The sequence below is a fragment of the Dermacentor variabilis genome, chromosome 2, assembly GCF_050947875.1.
Source record: "Dermacentor variabilis isolate Ectoservices chromosome 2, ASM5094787v1, whole genome shotgun sequence".
NCBI lineage: Eukaryota > Metazoa > Arthropoda > Arachnida > Ixodida > Ixodidae > Dermacentor > Dermacentor variabilis.
Window position 1 is genome coordinate 46,709,971 of NC_134569.1, and position 18,684 is coordinate 46,728,654.

General features: G+C 50.1%; 1 protein-coding gene across 4 annotated transcripts in view; it reads right to left on the bottom strand.

The window, feature by feature from the left end:
* The window catches only part of LOC142571774 (uncharacterized), a 112,716-nt gene that overhangs the window by 13,121 nt on the left and 80,911 nt on the right, over positions 1-18,684 (bottom strand). For all 4 annotated transcript variants that reach the window (XM_075680371.1, XM_075680370.1, XM_075680369.1 and 1 more), the window contains 2 exons: positions 5,302-5,466; positions 4,183-4,332 (listed from right to left, as the gene is read on the bottom strand). In XM_075680371.1, coding sequence (XP_075536486.1) covers positions 4,183-4,332; positions 5,302-5,466 — 315 coding nt within the window. The remainder of the gene's footprint in view (positions 1-4,182; positions 4,333-5,301; positions 5,467-18,684) is intronic.

The window sequence follows — 18,684 nt, forward strand, 5'->3', positions numbered from 1 at the left end:
GCAGTGGTGATAACCCATGTGTTTTTCCATTCTTGTTTCGGAACACTTTTGCGCCGCGAAGCTGTTAGTCTCTAGTTGGCCAGGATTTCTTGCGGGCTCGTGCTCATCCAAGAACAGTACCGCCACCTAGCGGCCGTGGCCACTCAGACATACCTCAAACGGTAGCTGTAAAAGGGCTTTGTCTTTGAGTTTCCGCGTAACAGAATTTTTCTTCCATATTCGAATTACAATCCGAAGCTATCATGTCTGCAGCTTGCGTGTAAGTCGTACTTTGCGAATTTTCTGACGCAAGTTACATTGAAAAATTCAATTAGTTCAATAAGGCACTTGCGCTTGGCGGAGGGCCTAGAAGAATGAGGGTGTATGCTGCACTTGCGCACATGTACGTGCGCGCGTGACGTACGTTGCTTGTGGTGGTGCTGCTTGTGTAACGTCGTGTCGGCAACAGCTTCGCCGTACATCCACTTTCACAGGGTGGAATGGAGGCAGGGTTTTCTTTTTTCCCTCTCATGTAGGACGATATCAGTGGGCCTCTTCGATTATATAGAGCCGGACTATCCGCTAACCATCTGCAACTTCCGGTATGAATAGTCCTGACAGAAGAGCATGTCACAGTCACCTGATCCAGCTGTCGGGGACTGTCTGAGGTTTCGTTCCATGCAGGAAGGAAAGCGTAGGAGAGGCTCCGGCCAGTACGGGCGTGTTGGAGAAAGTGTGGCGGAAGTCACGTGCTGTTTTTCGCAAAGGAGCACTGGGACTGGTACTCCAAACGTCAACGTTGCCATAGCAACCGCGCTCATGAAGCTCTCGCTGCTGCTCTGGGCCTTTTAAAAGTGGCCCGTGTCTTTCTCGCAGCACATTCTGTTCGCGAAACAAGCTGACTTTGCAGTGTGTTGTGTAAGCTTGAAAGTTGTGTTTGAAGATGAGTGTGAGTGTCAGCCAGCAACAGAGACACTTAAGTAATGACGGCGCATGTCTTCGTCGTCTTCTTCAACGTGTTACGCAAATGCGCAAGAGCTCGTCTGCTTAACTAAAGCTGTTACAGATGTTTCGTAGGCTTTGTTCTGACGCGGGTCGGCAGAACACACTTCTGGCGGCTCGTAGCAATGTAAATTCAATGCTGGCGCCTATCTGCTCCGGCGAGCTGGCTGGAGGTGCAAAGATAGGTGGCACATCAAAATGGCCACACTTCCGGCTTCAAAAACGTGACATCAGGGCCTCTCCTATTTCGTTTCTTTCCTCCATGTTTCGTTCCAAAGCACCGTGACCAGAAGTCACTTTCGTGGCTACCGTCATCTGCTCGTAGCTACTCGTAGATAGCCCCCCTACCCAGCGAATTCATTAGCGTGGCCTCCGAGCTGGTGTGCAGTCTCAGAGGCTACGTTGCGGTCACAACCATGCATGAACCTTGCATAGTAGAATCGCAGCCTGAGCGCACAGAACGTGTTCGCAAAGCGCCCTTGTTAGGGTTGGCGTCTGACACCACGTGGCGACAGGTCATTCACCCTAACGCTCCTGAACCGGAGCCCACGTGCACCGGACGGGTCATTCACCCGACCTTCGCTGAACCGGAGCCCACGTGCACCGGACGGGTCATTCACCCGACCTTCTCTGAACCGGAGCCCACGTGCACCGGAGGGGTCATTCACCCGACCTTTTCTGAACCGGAGCCCACGTGCACCGGAGAGGTCATTAACCCGACCTTCTCCCCGGATTCGTCGATGAGAGGATCGACCTCTCCTTCCCGTGCTTGGTATTGCAGGAGGAGGGGCCCTCTCTCCGTGCCTGTCACGTGTCATCGATGGAAGCAAGATCCCGCCCACACTTGTAGAGAGCTATTTAAGGGGCTCCGAAATGTACTTTGATATACTTCTTACTTGAGACTTCATACTTCATGCTTTCCTTATTTTCTTTTAACTACCTTTGAATAAACCGTGCAAGTTTCGCACTAGCAAATCGTCTCGCCCCTGCTTGGTCGCCATGATCTACCGGATGCCTGCAGCCCGCCGACAACGCCACGCTACCCAATAAGTAATGTCGGTCGAGCTTCGTTAGGCAGGCGCCGCTACTTCTCGGCAGCAGTACGGTACGCTACCCTGGAGTACGCAACACCGTTTACGTCGTGCTCTCACTTTTCGTGCCCCTTAATCGCTGTAGTTAAGATAGCGCATTGCTTGCAAAATTCAAGCGGGAGTTTCCACACGGACACAACCAAAATCGCGGTCGTGCCACGTCGCTGTTCACGCAAACTGCGCACTTCCGATATCCTCAAAGCTTGTGAGATTGTCTACTGAAGGCCCGACACGAGCCTAGGACAGAGCGCGTGTACACCGTCTACTAATCCTGCACGTGAAAAGGCAAACGCTTGAACTTGGCAACAGAAGGGATGAACATATGTGAACAGCGATCGGCGAAGCTCCGATTGTATACCACCTCAGCAACCGGCGTGAAATAGCCACATGCAATACGATACGCCTCCTCGCACACAATTTTCCCTCGCCTGAAAAGCGAAATTCACTTGTTCAGTACGCATATAGCAAGCAATGAGCACGACAAATTTCGCGAAACACATGAAGAAAAGCAAGCATGTGTGTCTTATCGCTGTGCTTCTCTCTTAAAAATAACGAAGACTGAAGCTGCAGCAATTAGACGGCTCGTGAAAAGCGCATGATGGCACACAAAGCACCGATATTACAGACGAGATAGCTAAGTGCACAGGATTTGCCATCTGGAATGCAGAAAGTACGCAGAAGCGCATGGCATCTTTCACAACATGGCGTCAAAAGCCGCGCCCATCTTTTCAGGACAACCGTCGTCTGCTACAGCTGCTTGCGCTTAATTATCCGAGCAAAAATCTGCTGATAGCTCCTATAGTCCACGACTTCCGGTCTGTGAAAAACGAACACGATTCTGGAAGTTCTCGGACTAGTGGGCGGTGCTTCCGAAGCTGTTCGAGAATTTGGCATGCGGGACGGCAGTCCCTAGCAGTCCGGCAGTGTCAGGGGCTGATAATCGAAGAGGCCCAGTATCGCATCAATGTGGTCACAGCGTATTAAACGGGACCTTGAGCATGATGACTAGCACTTTTGAGCATAGCAGAGTGTGGGTGAAGGCCAGCTGGTGATTCAGGATTTTGGGAAGTTACCGCAAGGAACAGACGAGACAAAAGACGCTTGCGCGACCGTGGGCCATATAAATGCCGCATCACTTGTGGACGTCTGCTGAAAGCGCGACAGTTGCTCTCTGCCGTAGTTCAGTTTCGGTTTTCGAAGCTAAATTGTTCAAAATTAAGTACGATGCAGAAAGAAGCAGCGTCAGTTTGATTTATTTTGGAGGGGGGGGGATGTCTAGAATCTATTATGCTCGGACGACTGGCTCCAAATCCAAGCACGCTGTCTCGGCACAGTCCTAGTAACGTCGCTGACTGTAAACGCCGACGTGTACGGTGCCGATACGCGCGACAGTGACCGAGAATATTACTAGCTTCGTTTTAGAAAGGCTCCAAGTGGTCTATGCGCGTCCAGCGGGCTTCTATTTTCACGACTTCGCTTATCTCGAATATTTTCCAGGGCTTTTACAGCTTCGAGTTAACGGAGTCTTACTCTGCGTGCTCTAACGGAATCTTTCAGCATATATGTCTCTTCCTGGGCGCTATTCACATCACGAGCAGAGATACTTATCGAGACACTTCGAGCGTGTGGAGCTCCGCTCAGGCTGTAAGTAGTCCTATGCAAGTGCACCAATTCAGAAACGCCGAACCCGCATCCCTTCGAGTGAATTAGAATAAGTGAAGACGTCCCGCGATAAGCATTGACTCAATGCAGTGACGTGTTTCGAGGACTGTGTGCGACCACGCTCTGACGCTATACAGAGAGTCATCAACTCAGAGTGAAGCTTAGCATGCGAGATTTCCGTAGTGAGCACAATCCCCCCTATCTCTCTCTCTCTCTCTCTCTCTCTCTCTCACTTAGCCATGTAGGTATCGATGCAGTGTAGCGATGTTTTTTCTAATCTCACCCGCTTTGTTTGAAAAGAGGCGAAGCTTGTCAGGATGCTCAGGATTTAAGTTGCTAGGCGAGAGAAGACATCTTTGACAGCCACCAGAAAATCACCGTTTGCAGAAAAGATCACAAAGCGGTTAACTCCTTCAGACGGCGAAGACTTTGCGCGCGCAACACGCACCAAAGTGAAACCTCCAGAGGTCGTTGTTGGCAGCGCCCGCCCGCTCTCCGCCAAAGAGGTACATGAAGCCCTGGGCCTGCACCGCTGCGTGCCCGTGCAGTTCGGCGGGGCCGCCCTTGGGCTGCCGTATCCGGCTCCAGCGACCGGTGTCTGCACGCACAAAGATTGGGCGTGGACTCGCGTTTAACACACGCTCCACACAGGTTGATTCGATCACGTGGCACCACTTTCATGCGGTTAATACGGTTGGTCCGTTTAGATTACATTTAAAAGAAAACTCAATATCAGTTAAATATCTTTAATCGAGATTAATTAAATTATGGCGGTTTACGTGACCAAAACCACGGCATGATTATGAGGCACGCTGTACCTATAGAGGTACGCCGTACCTATCTTGAGCACCTGGGGTTGCCTAACGTGCCCTTAAATTTAAGTGCACGAACGTTTTCACATCCGCCCCCATCGATATGCGACCGCCACCGCTATCGGGATCGAACCCACGAGCTCCAGTCCAGCAGCGCAACGTCATAGCAACTGGATAGATATCAATTCAATATCGAATGATAAGAAAGATCGAGTAAACACCAGTGAGTAAAGGGACTACAGTGTTTTGACGAGAAATTAAAAAAATATACATATTTGAGGTAGACATTATGAAGGAATAGTTCCTGAACTCTCCACGAAAGCCTGCAAAACAGTATTTAGCGTTCACTTTTTTTCCCTCCAACAGAAAAAACAGGAACACTGCAACTTGCTGATGTTGCTCCAGATGATTTGGCTATCCACGACAGCGTCTGAACGTTTAAGTGCAGAAGATGTTAGTTAGAAGAGTTAGTTAGTTTAAGTGCAGAAGAGGTACCTGAACTTCCTGAGCGAGAAAATGTAGGCAGACAAAAAAATTTCTGACCACCGGCGTACATTGATTTAGTTACTTCTGCCAAGAATTAGGAGCAATGAGACCTTAAAAAATTGAACAGATTTATGATCAAAAGATAATGAATGGAAAAGAGAAACAGCGGTACAACTGTGGTTACTTATCACAACCATCAAACATTCAATACGAAACTATATAATAAAAACCCCGCCGCAATTTCACCGAGATCAAAACGGTCTGCACACCGAAGTGGTAGGTCCAGAAGTCGGCCCGTTCCTGGAGATCCGTGAGTCCTCCGTAGACCCACATGGCGCCCTGGTGTACCACGCACGAATGGTTGTGCCTTGCAGGGGGGTGGTCGCCACCCCCGTTGCCGCCTTCACCACACGTCAGTTCCCACTGCTCCGTGTCTGCAAAGAAAGTACGAAAATATCGTTCATTCTCAGCTGCCACATAGCGGCATCGTCTATAAGCCACGGTACCGTCTTAAGAGAACCCTGGAATGCTTTAAAGACACTGTAACGGAACCTACTACAACCACTCGATAGCGAAGCCTCATGAACTGTTGATCCAAATATTGGTCAAATATCGGCGGCGGAAAACTATACGCAACTTTTCTATTTTTCCTACAGATTTGTTGAGTCGCTGTAGTGCTGCAGTTACGTCGTCATCGGAAGTCACACAGAAGCGCTCACTCACCCCTCTTGCGATGCGTTTGGCACGTCTAGCTAACGTATCGGTGCTCTTATCCTCCGCTCGCATCCTCTATTAACGCGCCTTTGCAACTCACCCTCGCTCCTTTCTTTCTTCGCTAGCTGCTGCTGATGATGATGTGAATATCATCATTTTAAGAGGAAGCTTTAGCTCGGTTGCTCCTATCTAAATACATGTAAAAAGAGAATTCGTTTTTCTCGGCAGCCACTGCACCAATTTTGACGAGGTTTGTTGCATTTAAAAGAAAAACTTAAGGTCTAGTGACTGTTGGTTTCGAATTTTTGAGTTAGGGCGTCAATCTTTTATTAAAAACTGGCGAAAATCCGAAATTTCCAAAAAACAAAACTGCCAAGTTTACAACTCCGTAACGCCTAAAGGAAGAACGATAATACAATTATGTGAAATGCATCTAATAGTACATCCAAAGCGGACAAAATTGATATATTACACATGAATCTCAAAAAATTTAGTAACATGGAAATACAGCTTTTGCAGAACCCTTGTAAACAACGTAACAAATTCACGTCAGATGTAAAATGACATATCGAATTTGTCCGCTTTCAATGATCTAATGGATGCCATTCACAGAACCGCGATATCTGTTTTTGATACAGAGCTACCAATTTTTAAAAATTGTGCTTCTATTTTTTTCAAGCGGTCAAATATTTGAAAATCGTTTTAAGAAAATTCAAGCCCTAAATAAAAATTCCGCTTCCAACAGTCACTAGAATTCAACTTTCTCTTTCAAATGCAACAAATTTCATTAAAATCGGTCCAGGGGTTATCTCATAAAAACGTTTTTGCGTTTTACATGTATTTGAATAGGCCGCGTCGGAGTTGGGCCCGAGCTAAAGCTTCCTCTTAATATCAGTCGGCAGCCTTCGCGTGAAAGACTTGTCAAAGTAATAAAGCTCGAAAGGTAAATGATGCAAAGTGAATTCTTCGGGTCGACGTTCCTTACCGCTGCCTGCGAATCGAGCGACACGACCGCTGTTGTTGCAAGCACTTCGCGGTAGCTCTTTTGTTGACTCAATAAATAGCACGTGATTCGATATCGGTCAGCAGATGTCGTCGCATTTACAAGAATGCGACAACTGCGCATCGCACCGCATTTCTAGCGGATCGTATCCGTGTAAACTGCGATAATGCGCTAGAAACTCGGATCGCATTATTGCATCAGGGAGAGGGTACAGATCGAGACAGGCAAGTCGTCTCACGCGGTGCGTGTTATTTAATGCTGGCGTATTACAATCAAGGGAGAGGGGAAAAAAGAAAACGTCTGGCTGTGCTCTCAACCGGTCATCGGCAAAACGCGCTCGCCGGAAACAGTTTCCAGTTTGTTTCGGACTAAGGAGAGAGAGAGAGAGAAAGAGAGAGAGTAAACTTTAATCAAGAACCCCGGTCCGGGTTCGAAGAATCTGTACAGATTAGAACGCTGTCGCGTACATCCTATTGACGCGATGGCGCTAAGGAATGCGAAACGCTAATGTCGCACTAACGTAAACGCAGCTAGACAGACACAGTACACGTGACGCGAGACGTAGGCACGCGTTGTACATTGCTGGAGAATGCGCGCGATCTCTCCCGCGTCTTGTAACCTCCGCTCTCGGAGAACGTCGTTTCCTCTCCCCCGATTCATCAAGGCGGAGACAGAGAGAGACCCAAGAAGCACCGCCGTTATTGGCCACCGCTGGACAAAATACAATATATTTAAATTTGAGCACAATCGAGATGGTGGTTCGAGGGGAACAGCTTTACTAAATATTTGCGAGAGGAGCACGTATACAAGCGTTGTTACCGCGGGTGCCCTTCCCAAGCCCGACAACCATTAATTAGCGTGCATTGCGGTTGTCGCATTACGTGTAGTTCTACTACTAATGCACGCGTCTTTCGGTCAGGGACCATCTGCGCGGAGCCTCTCGGGAACTTGAGCAAGGGTTGCATGTACAGGTTGCGCCAACGTTACTTATTCATGCGGACTGGAAATTCGTGGACGCTGTTGGGCAGAGGATAGCTAGTGTGGTTTTTATAGTTCGCTTATAGTTGTGTTCAAAGTGGTGACACGTAACGCCGTGTTGGGATGGTTCCCCAGTGTAAAGTGAAAATGACCGAAGTTCGCCTCCCATCTCGCTCCCAAACCTCTTCCAGGCAACTATCTTTCTATATGAAAAAGTAAAAAAAAAATGGAATCCTTGCGTTGAGTAAATAATTTGTGTATATGTGTAGTACGCCTTACAGTTTTCCCTGCTTCCAGTCCGAAAGTTGCATTCTTCTTCGCCACCTTCATTATCGTTATCGCTATCCCCAGCTCACTCAAGTTACTACGGAACAAAATACTACCCCTGCGATCTCCGCTACTTTTGTGCTGTGTCAGCAGACTTTATGTTGTGCGTGGCAACTTCCTAATCTCAGAACTTCTACTTCTCGGGCGCAACCGGCCACGCTTCCCTTTATTTTGCAATCTGTCCTGTAAACTAACCGATCACTCGTTATATGCCTCTACGCGACCTGACCAACTTCATTTCTTTCTTTTAATATAAACTACAGAAATCAACTACACTCGCTTGCTGTCTAATCAATACTGTTGTCTCCTAGCAAAAGCTAGAAGCCCTGTCACAGCTTGCATGTTGGCTTTATTCGCTTAGATGACTTTCAAGAGCTCTCATTTGTTTTTTTACTTTTTCGTTGTTGATGTTTGTGTAGGTGCATGTTAACTGGGACGCACAGCACATAACACTCCACGCACTCTACGGTATATTGATCGTAATGCTGCTGGGCCGTTACGCACATTCATTTAAGCTTGGCTGCGCCGTATTGCGAAAACATTCTGCTCCGTTCGAGACGCATCGGTAGCCAAACCACCGTTGCGCGAAGCGAATAAATACAGTAAGGAGAAAAGGCAAAGTTGGGAGAAAGAAAAAAGGCGAGAGAGGTTATAAGGCAAAATAAAGCGACGTATTTGACGTCCCGAACGGCAGCATTCTCCTCCAACGCGGCGACGCGCGATCGAGCCATCGCTCAACGTCTTCTTCCCTACCGAGATCGTCGAGAGGGCGAAGAACGGACGTGAACCCATCGTGGAGTTTCGTATGCGATAAAGAACCAGCGACGAGCGATGCTTCAGATACCGCGAGGCGTTCAAGCACACGGCCGCGCGCACGCTATACCAGCAACGATGCACAGCGGCGGGAGCCCCGGGGCGGCCTGGAGAGAGAGAGAGGGGGGGGGGGAAGGCCACCGGAGCTGTATGACTCAGCCCGTTCGACGATCGAGGCGTGACGCTGTGCGCGAACGCGGGAAAAGTAAAAGAAGAACGGAAAGCCAAATAACGCGGGAAGAGACGGTGGACGTAGAGGAAAGCGGGAGGGAGGGGGGGGGGGGCATGATGTTGAAGATAATGGCTCCTCCCGAAAACAAAGCCGGGCAAGCAGGCAGGCAGGCTGTCGCCAGAACCAGAAACGCGTGCACCAGCAGGTTCGCTCTGTACGGCCCCTGCAGATACGATCGCTCCGGTTTCAAGCCCGGAGGCCGGGGTCGTGCGTGCGCGCGCGCGCGCGTTCGCACGCACGCACGCACGCACGCACGCACGCACGTTAGCGTTAATTAAATTGCGGGCTAACACAAACGGCGGTAGAGGAGGCGAACGCGGTGGGCGCGCGCGTATATGTACGCAATCACGCGAGCGCGCCCGCGCGCTGAAGTGAGACGCTTTGCAGCGCGCTTCGCGAGCCCGCAGGCACGGCTCAACGCAGTAGCGTGCAGAGATGGCATATGCATACCGGTCGACGAACGCGCACCGCAGAGATCATCTTCCGGAGTTTCCTACGCGGAAAGAAAGCTGGGGGGGGGGGGGGGAAAGGGGGCACGCGTGGCGCAGGGAGCACGGCCCTCCTTTCCTAGCTTGTACAGATGAGCCCGCACTGCTGCGACGAAATGCCGGCGCCACGCTATATAAGCCGAGCAGCATATCGTATAACGAGAGGTTGCGCGTACCACTGCCGCCTGGTCACTAACGTAATTACGTAACTCCAGCAGTTGCGCTCGTCAGACTTGGAAGGCTCTGCCCGCGGGATTTATATCTGTGAAGTCGCATCGCCCGCCCTTCACGCATGCGGCGCGGACGGCGCACAGCGACGCGCGAATCGAGCGTATACTCGCGAGATTTAGCAGAAAGTCCCCGCATGCAGTCCTTTCGAAGTTGCTGCATGACGGTCTTCGCGGCAGCATTGTAGTGAGATGATCATTTTGGCAAAAGTTTTTTGTCGAGTTAGCGCTCACTACAAGTGTCGCTGAAAGCTTCACGCCAGTGCAGGAATTTCTGAAACTACACAGATTCGTTGCCAGTCAAGTCAAAATTTGACAAGTGCGCCAAGGTATGTCGTAGAATTCCACGGTGACGGGCCAGCGCTTGTTAGAGAGAGGGAGAGAGGGGGTTAATAAGGGACAGACAGGGAGGTTAACCAGCTTGAGCCGAGTAGGTTACCCTGAACTGGGAAAGAGTACTGAAAGGCGAGAAGGAACAACCTCCACATAGTTCACACACAATCAAGCGCGTTCCTCGTTGAGTCAATCACAGGCAATCATAGAGGCCGGTGAACTTCAAGAATTGCAGCAGGCGCTTTTGTGGAATTATACGTCGCAGACGTACGAGGCCATGGTCCCAAGATCTTCTCTTTTGTTAAAGGTCTGTCATCTAAGTGGCCCAAAGCTGTCCGAAGGTCAATCCTTTCAGCTTCGTTTGTTGGGCACTCACGCAGTAGATGTTTATCATTCTTCTGCGCCACATGTGTTGCAGCTGGCTCTGTCCGTCATACCAATTAGGAATAAATAGACGTTCGTGAAAGAAACTCCTAGTCCCAACCGGCACAGTAAGGTTTCATCCTGCTGTGTAAAACAAGGTAAAGGTTGTAATTTCATATGTGGATCCGTGGCATATATCAGGCTGGTTGGTGAACTCTGGTGTATTCCATTTTCCTAAAGTGATTATATGGGCAAGACTGCGTAGTTGCTGCGCTGCCTCCTTTCTCGACAATGCGAATCGAGGTGTTTTAACATTCTTCATCTGCATCACGGGCAGCTGTCAGCGCTTACATTGCCAATAATGTTGCAGCCAGCTAGCGCCTGTTATGTTCATTTCTATTCTAAGTCCACTGTCCTGCGCGCTGTTTAACCGCCACTCTACGAAATTTGATTGATTGATTGATGTTTTATGGCGCAAGGGCCAAGTATGGCCAAAGAGCGCCATGTCCGTGGTAATGAGTTCGCAGTGTAATTATGAGTTCTATGAAGATGGTGTGACGTGGCTGTAAAGGGGCCTTAAATATGGTCGCTCTAAAGTGCATAAAATCTGTATAATAAGATTATGGCGATGAGGTATGACGTGTATTATGAACATTAAGATGCATCTAAAAAGAATGACACGACAGGTAAAAATATATCAGGTTATAAGATATGCTAGAGCACTACTGCCTCCTTAGAGCCCTTGAAACACAAGGGCCTGGAGGCATGTGCTATGCAAAGCAATTATCGCAGCGGCATCCTCTGGAGCGAGGATGCTCTATGAATTTGATAGGCTTATAACGTGCAGAACGACATCATTTAAGAGGTTGAGTACTGCCTTGGTGTTAAAAAGCGGTTCCTTACCAAGAAACATAGCCTGGTGTAGAGGGATGTAATAACGGTATGCAAGTGGAAAATGTTTCCTTCTTTCAAATTGGGCTTTCCGACACTCCAAGAGGACGTGGAGGACGGTCAGCCTCTCACCACATCGACCACAGGTTGGCGGTTCATTTCCAGTAAGCAGAAAATTGTGGGTACCAAATGTGTGCCCTATTCCGAGGCGACAGAATAAGACATCTGTTCTACGAAATTTCCCGCGAAGTCGCGCTGCGGCGTATTAATGGCAGGGCGCTCGGGGGCCTCCTTATGTTTATTTCTCCATCGCAGAAGTTGTCAATTCCAAAAGGAAATTCAGCTTACGGCTAACTTACTAAACGGATACGAGCTGCCGACGTAATGCATTCGGCTCTGAGTATACGTAGTAAATTCTGGTTCACGAAATTATCGCAGAAAACAGTTACTTTCAAAAGTATTCATGTAATATGAATGGAACATTTAACGCACGAGCTCGGCTTGTACCGGTATGCAGCGTCCTCTGCCATCCGTACGTGAACGGTCACGACGGAACCAAACGCTATCAAAAGCTGGTTCCCGCACAGCCTACAGCGGAGGATGCGCCAGTGATCTGCAACGCGATTATGCGTGCCTTTAGGACCGCGGGTGGGTGCTGGTGGGTTAGAGGAGAATCGAAAATGCGGAAAACCGAGGGACGAACAGAGCGCGGCCCGGGTTTCAAAGACGGACACAGTTTGCAGCGGCCGTTCACAACCGAAACAGAACATCTAGGGCCATAAAATAACAAGAAATAGAAAAAAGATAACACCGATGAAAAAAATAAGAGGAGCGAAGAGCCAGCGAAGCGTAGTTTTAAAACGAAACGAGGGGACGACTAATAGTGTTCGCCTCAAAATGGAATCATCCCGAGGCGGCAATCGAAGGCGAGGGAGGGTCGGGCGACCCACGCTTTTCTTTCGATTCCTCTCGCAAGGAAGAAAGTGAGAGAAGGCAGTGCAGGAGCAGGGAAGACTTTTCCTCGTGCGAGGGCGGGGACAGGAAGGAAGTGCGCTCTCCCCGCGCAATGGCTAACAGGAGGAGGCAGTGATCGTTAATTTCGGCGGGTGCTGAACAAAAGGCACCACCAGCGCCGTTTCATTCCCACATACCCCATATCTCCGGAGTGCTGGCTTTTTGCTCGGTGTCAAAGGATGGGAGACGAGCGCCACGACGATTCGTCTGCGCAATGTGCCTGCGCGGATAGTGTGTGTGAGAGAGAGAGAGAGAAAAAGAAGAGAGATCGGGAAGGAACAGGACGATGGAGGAGCAAATATAGCTGTGACTTAGTTGCTGGTTATGATAGCCGGTGGCCAGGTTGAAAGCTGCTGGTCCTTTCTTTTTTTCATTTATGTGCGTTATTATAGCTTTCAAGGCGCCGTTAGGAGCAGCACAGAATGATAACATTCAAGGATACACCTCCCGCTAAATTTAGTCCAGACTGAGATGGATAGCAACGGCGACTGGCTGTAGATCTAAATGGACAGAATACACGCAAACTTTCTTCTGGAAACCAGGTCAGGTAATCCGATTGATTGATTGATTGATTGATTGGTTGATTGATTGATTGATTGATTGATTGATTGATTGATTGATTGATTGATTGATTTATTGATTTATTGATTGATTGATTGAAAGTATGGGAGACGCCGTAGAGTGGAGGTCTCGGGGCTAATTTTGACTTGACCAGACCAGGTGTGCGTGCGTGTGCGTGCGTGTGTGTGCGCGTGTGTGCGCGTGTGTGCGCGTGTGTGCGTGTGTGTGTGTGTGTGTGTGTGTGTGTGTGTGTGTGTGTGTGTGTGTGTGTGTGTGTGTGTGTGTGTGTGTGTGTGTGTGTGTGTGTGTGTGTGTGTGTGTGTGTGTGTGTGTGTGTGTCCGCCGCGGTCGGGAACCGAACCTGTGACCACGTGCTCAGCAGCGGAACGCCGTAGGAACTGAGCCACGCCGGCGGGCGGTCAGATGACCTTGGTATACAGATAAACGTGCAAGAGGCGGAGCGAGAAGAAGCATGCAAGAGCGACGCATCTATTGATTCTAGACTGATTGCTATATAGCTCGTAATTTGTGGCTAGAGGAAGGAAAGAGAAAGACGTAACCGCATTGAACAGAAGACCAACAAACTTCAACATCCGAGTATAACGCATAAATACAAATACCTAAACGCCGAGCTAACCTGCCAACGCAGTGCTCCACATTCAGGTGGTGCCCGAAAAGACCGTCACCACATTGCAATATACCCATTAATATGAATCGCTAGCTAAGCAATTCATACCACACAGGGACTTCTTTTTCCCTAAAGACCCGAAAAAAGTTCAGAGGTGCCGTTGCGCTATCGGAAGGTAAAAGGAAGTAGAACCGAACAGTAAAACTGAAAGTTGAGATGGGAACAATAAGACTGAAGTAGCGAGGCGGCCGCACGAACAAGCGAAACCCGACAAGCTTGTTCGCCCGCAAAACACAGGGAGGCAAGAGCTCCCAGCCACCTCCAATAGAACGGGTCTCTTCCCGGCTTCGCGCATCTCTGGCAAGAAGGAAAAGACAAATGCGAAGGGATGGAGGGATGTAGGAGGAGGTTGGCGATGCCACGGCTGCGTTTGAGATGATTTCAAGTGCGCGCGCGAGCCGCGCGGGGAAGCCGGAAAAACGGGATCGGGGGAGAACGGGAGAGCGCGCTATTTAAGTTCAGAGAAGCGGCACTGGGGCGCGCCAGCCCCTTGCCTTTCCCTTTTTCTATCCTCCTCTATTCCCTCCTCTCTCCCAACAGGGGCAGCAACAGCCAAGGCTCGCGCGCGCGCGCACGTTTCAAAAGCAGGCGGTACTGCGGAAAGGCGCGCCCAGGCCATGGCTGGCGGGCCGAAGGAACGTCGATGAGCGTGAGTCATGCCCGAAGAGGCGAAGGGGGGTACAGTGGGGCAGCTAGGACACAAATGGAACGGTGGCTGAGTGGGGAGGGGGATAGGAAGGGGGAGGGGAGGGTTGGAGGCAATGCCCGGGCAATGATGGCTCGGCCAAACGCTGCTGCCGATGCCGGGTAAGAAGTAAAGCGGGCGGTGGCAGCTAGCAACGAGACGCTTCGTAGTCGCGGCAGCTAGCGAGCAGGCCCTTCGCTGCTAACGACGCTTAAAGAGGGCCACAAGACGATGACGCGCGCGTAAGCACTCTAGAGCCCGGCCGCCGTGTTCTCGCTCTCTCTACATAACGCGCGCGTCTTTCCTCCTATATAGAGTCGAACGCTCGGGGTGCACTTGTCGCGGCGTGGTTCGGGCAGCTGGTTGAGTAGAGGGGACACATTGGCGTGACCACAGCCGGCTTTCACGCTGCGAAGGGCGCAGAGGCCCCCGTGTGTGATAGAACGGCGAGTGAAGCCGTTGTGCAAACCTCTCTTTCCTGTCAACGAGAAGTAGTACAGACGCAAAAGACCCCGTGAAGAGTCATCGGTATAGAACAGCGTGCGCCGCTGTGGGTCAGCCGCTGTTCGGCAAACAGTTCTGGCTCGGCTGAAATCTATAAATGTGTGGTTATATCTTATAACGGCCGCATGCGTTGTGGCACGCAGTTTCTCCTGAACAAGAAAAAAAAAGATATAACAAAATTATAATATGCTAATATAAACACAAACCACCAGTCTTTCTTCGGGATACCGTGATCCATCTGCGCGCGAAAGACGGGAACGCACTTTTCAACTCCTCACGGCGGAGTTGTTCTTAGCAACATAAGATGTATTCCTGCTTCTAAATCTTCTGCTACTAGTTTCTCCCTCGTTTCATAATATATCCCTCTTATCCACGACGACGCAGAGAATCTCCAACACCAGCGCAAAACTTCAGTCAGTCCCGCTGGTTAACGGCGAATTGACTTCGCAGCGGTCGAACCGGAGCGGCAGTATACTGTACACGTGCTTCAAGCTGAACAGACCTATCAGCTTCGCCTCAACTGGAGTAGCCGTGTGCAGATCTAACAGATCTCTCCTGGGCGGCGGAGTAGGGAGAAAGCCGCATGCATGGCTGTCGTGAAACCACTTTCGCTCTGTTTTACCTTTTATTACATTTTTCTTTAGCTCCTAGAACACATCATAGGAAACAGCAGCAGCAGCAGTGGCGGCGCTTCCCGCTTGTCACATCGAAATAGACGGCAGCTTCTCAGGCTTTTGCGGAGGTGGTGGTGTATGTGGTGGTGTTGCCATACACAGCCACATACATCAGCCTGGCAGCTCGCGCTGTCGTCAACTGAAGCCTGAGCGCCGTTGTCCGAGCTGATTCACGATGAAGGTATCCAAAGTTTTGATAAGCGAATGTTAATACTTGCTACAACGGTCGGCCTGCAGGAATGCGCATAAGCTACTTCGCCTTGATCCTGACGAACTGCTCAGCGCGCTTTGCTCCAACAAACCCTTTAGACTTGCGAATCCAAACGCAAATTATACAAGGCAGATACATCAAACGAAGACGTTCCCATGACACCTATAAACAATTAAGTACGAGAGCAAAAATATAATAATAATGAAGTCGGAACCATTGACAGCTGAGCGGGCGCGAACTTTCGAGGCGTTTCCATGGTGACGCCCATCTGGCGAAGTCGCAATCATCGAGAGCTCGCGGGTTTAGAGACGGGGTCAGGACGCTGCCTGCCTCACGCGCCGGCATGGTCGAACAAAATGACGCGCATCTAAAGTCTTAACAGTCAGCGACAGGCTATATTATATGACAATGACGGCGCTCGAAGAAAGGGTCTCGGAACGAGGCACGGGGCAGTTGGAAAGAACGCGCACCCTCCGCAGTGAATGTTCGCACAATGAAAGCCAGCCAAATGTGCCGAGGAAAGGACAATACTACCCACAGGCGCTCACATGGAGACAAAGAGGACGGGTGTCTGCGGGCATCCGTTGGCGGTGCAGAGTGAGAAAGGACAATGGGAACCCGTCTCGTGCAGAACGCGCCGATTCAACCCGGAACCCCCGCCACGGGCGGCCTCACTTGAGTGAATCGCCGAGGAATGGCTGCCCGCCGACAAGACGTGGTTACGCGGTATGTATACGGCTAATATCTTTGAACGAAATGAAAACGCGAAGGCGAAGCTTGTTCAGCCTGCGCCAGTATTGCTAAGAATGTGCCATTTATACGTAGAACACACATTACATATAGAAGCTATTCGGGGCGAGGACTTACGGAGTTGTCATCTGCCGGAAGCGCTTCCCTAGCGTAGTATGAGGGATCACGCGGCGCGCTCCTCATACGGCGCTCCATAAAAACACCACGCAGCAGCCCTCCTGGACATTTATGTAAGTACTCTCAAAACGTGGGAAGTTTTTGACTGTCGATGTAATAATCTTGGGCAAACTGAAAGCACAGAATCGTTTACAGACGATATCTCTTTACCGAATACGTACAGTGAATGCCACTGCGCGCGGTCGCCGCGATGGAGTCTCCCGAACCGGCTTCTGGCGTGAAAGGTAGGCAGACGCTGAGAGTAAACTATGTGAAATATGTTCTTATAGCGGACTGTCTGCATAACCAAATGGAGCATAACATAATGAAGCCTCAATGCAGCGATCGCACATGTTGGCAGCGGCCGACTGCGCATGTGCATGCATGCCCGCGCACAATGTTTCGCTTTCGCTGTGAGCGCATTTTCACACCATGCCGTGAGCTTTAGGCCACAGCATATGAGCATTGGCAGTACACTATAGCAACCATTGTTGCGTGGACGCTATCAGAACTGTTCAAAAATAGTTTCGTATAGAGACTTCGACGTATACGGCGACTGTGATGTGCCGTCGCGTCGATTCAATTTTTTTTTGTCTTCTAAATTCTTGATCATTTCAATATTATTTCTCACGTTACGTCGCACTGTATGTTTATCGGTCTTCTCATCGTGCGACTTCCCTCTGCTTCTTTTTCGTAATCCAGTGCATTAATTCATAACACAAACGTGACAATATGCCATGCCTTTCTTTAATGTGCGTCTAAACGCTCCCTCTCCGTTCCAGTGAACTCGTCAGTATCTAGCATCAACAAGTTCATAGACCAAACCGTCATGACATTAGCCAGGCAGCGGGCGCGGGCGAGCGTCTTGGTGCGCGTTTTCGGTTACTCACGGAACATCGCATTCCCGGCGCCGTAGCAGAAATCTTCCTCGCGTACTTCTGTGCTTGCTGCATACCCGAGTTGCAGCCTATGGCTGTCTGCCAGTTCTAAGCTTTGCGAGCCAAGCTTCACGCGGCCCCTTGTCCTGCGGCTACTTGTGAATAAGGCTGACACCGGGCTCCGTTGCGTACCTCCGGTACTGCGGCACCGAGCAGTAGCCTACCATGCTGCACGCCTCCAAAAGCAGTCAGTATACCTATTATAGTGCTTTCAAATGCTGTCAAACAGATACCCAAGGCGGGAAAACTTCACCACTTAATCAGAACCGAAGCCTCAGGTGGGACCTTAAACTTTCGTTTTCGGTTCGCTTCTGCGCTTCCGAAGCAGCCTACGCGGCCGCTGTGTCTACGTGTTCCCTCATGCCACCTCAAGCCGACGGTGGCGCCAGCTTTTCCAGTGGTGGAGCGCGCCCCCAATATCACTAGAGCATCCAGAGGGTGGGGCCCCGCCACCCCGTTATCTGTATGCTTTCATAAGCATACACATAACTCTGTATATTATAACCCTGTATGATAACCCTAATAACTCACGCAACCCCCCCCCCCCCCCCCCACCGCTTTACCCCCGTCTAGGGACAGACTGCCCTAGCCCTGTATGGATACCCTGAGCCATACCACGCAGAAGCCGTATTATTATTATTAGGTGTGCAAACATACAAACACACAAAGGAAACAGGGAAGGAGCAAGCTGTCAACTGCCACCGAGAGGGGCACAACGCCTGCCAACTCTGTCGGGAAGAGGGAATGATATCACAAACGCAATGAAGGCAAAATAAACAGAAAGTGACGGCCGCGAAACGTAACGCAGCTGCCATCTGCTGTTTACTTCACCAGTATGAGCCGGTTGGACCAGAGTTACTGTATATGCTACCAAAGGTAGCACCTTTGGTTGCATATACAGTAACTCTAGGTTGGACTGAAGAACCGCGCCCTCTCTCGTTCGCGAGATTATTCAGACCGCAGTCGAAAATGTCGCATCCACAGTTTTCACAGAGAGAGAAAAAAAATCCCCGAGAATTACGATACTCCCTAATGCGACATTTGAGCGCAGCTCTATACGGGTTTTCATTACGCGATAGAGCGGCTGGCGCAGACAATCTGC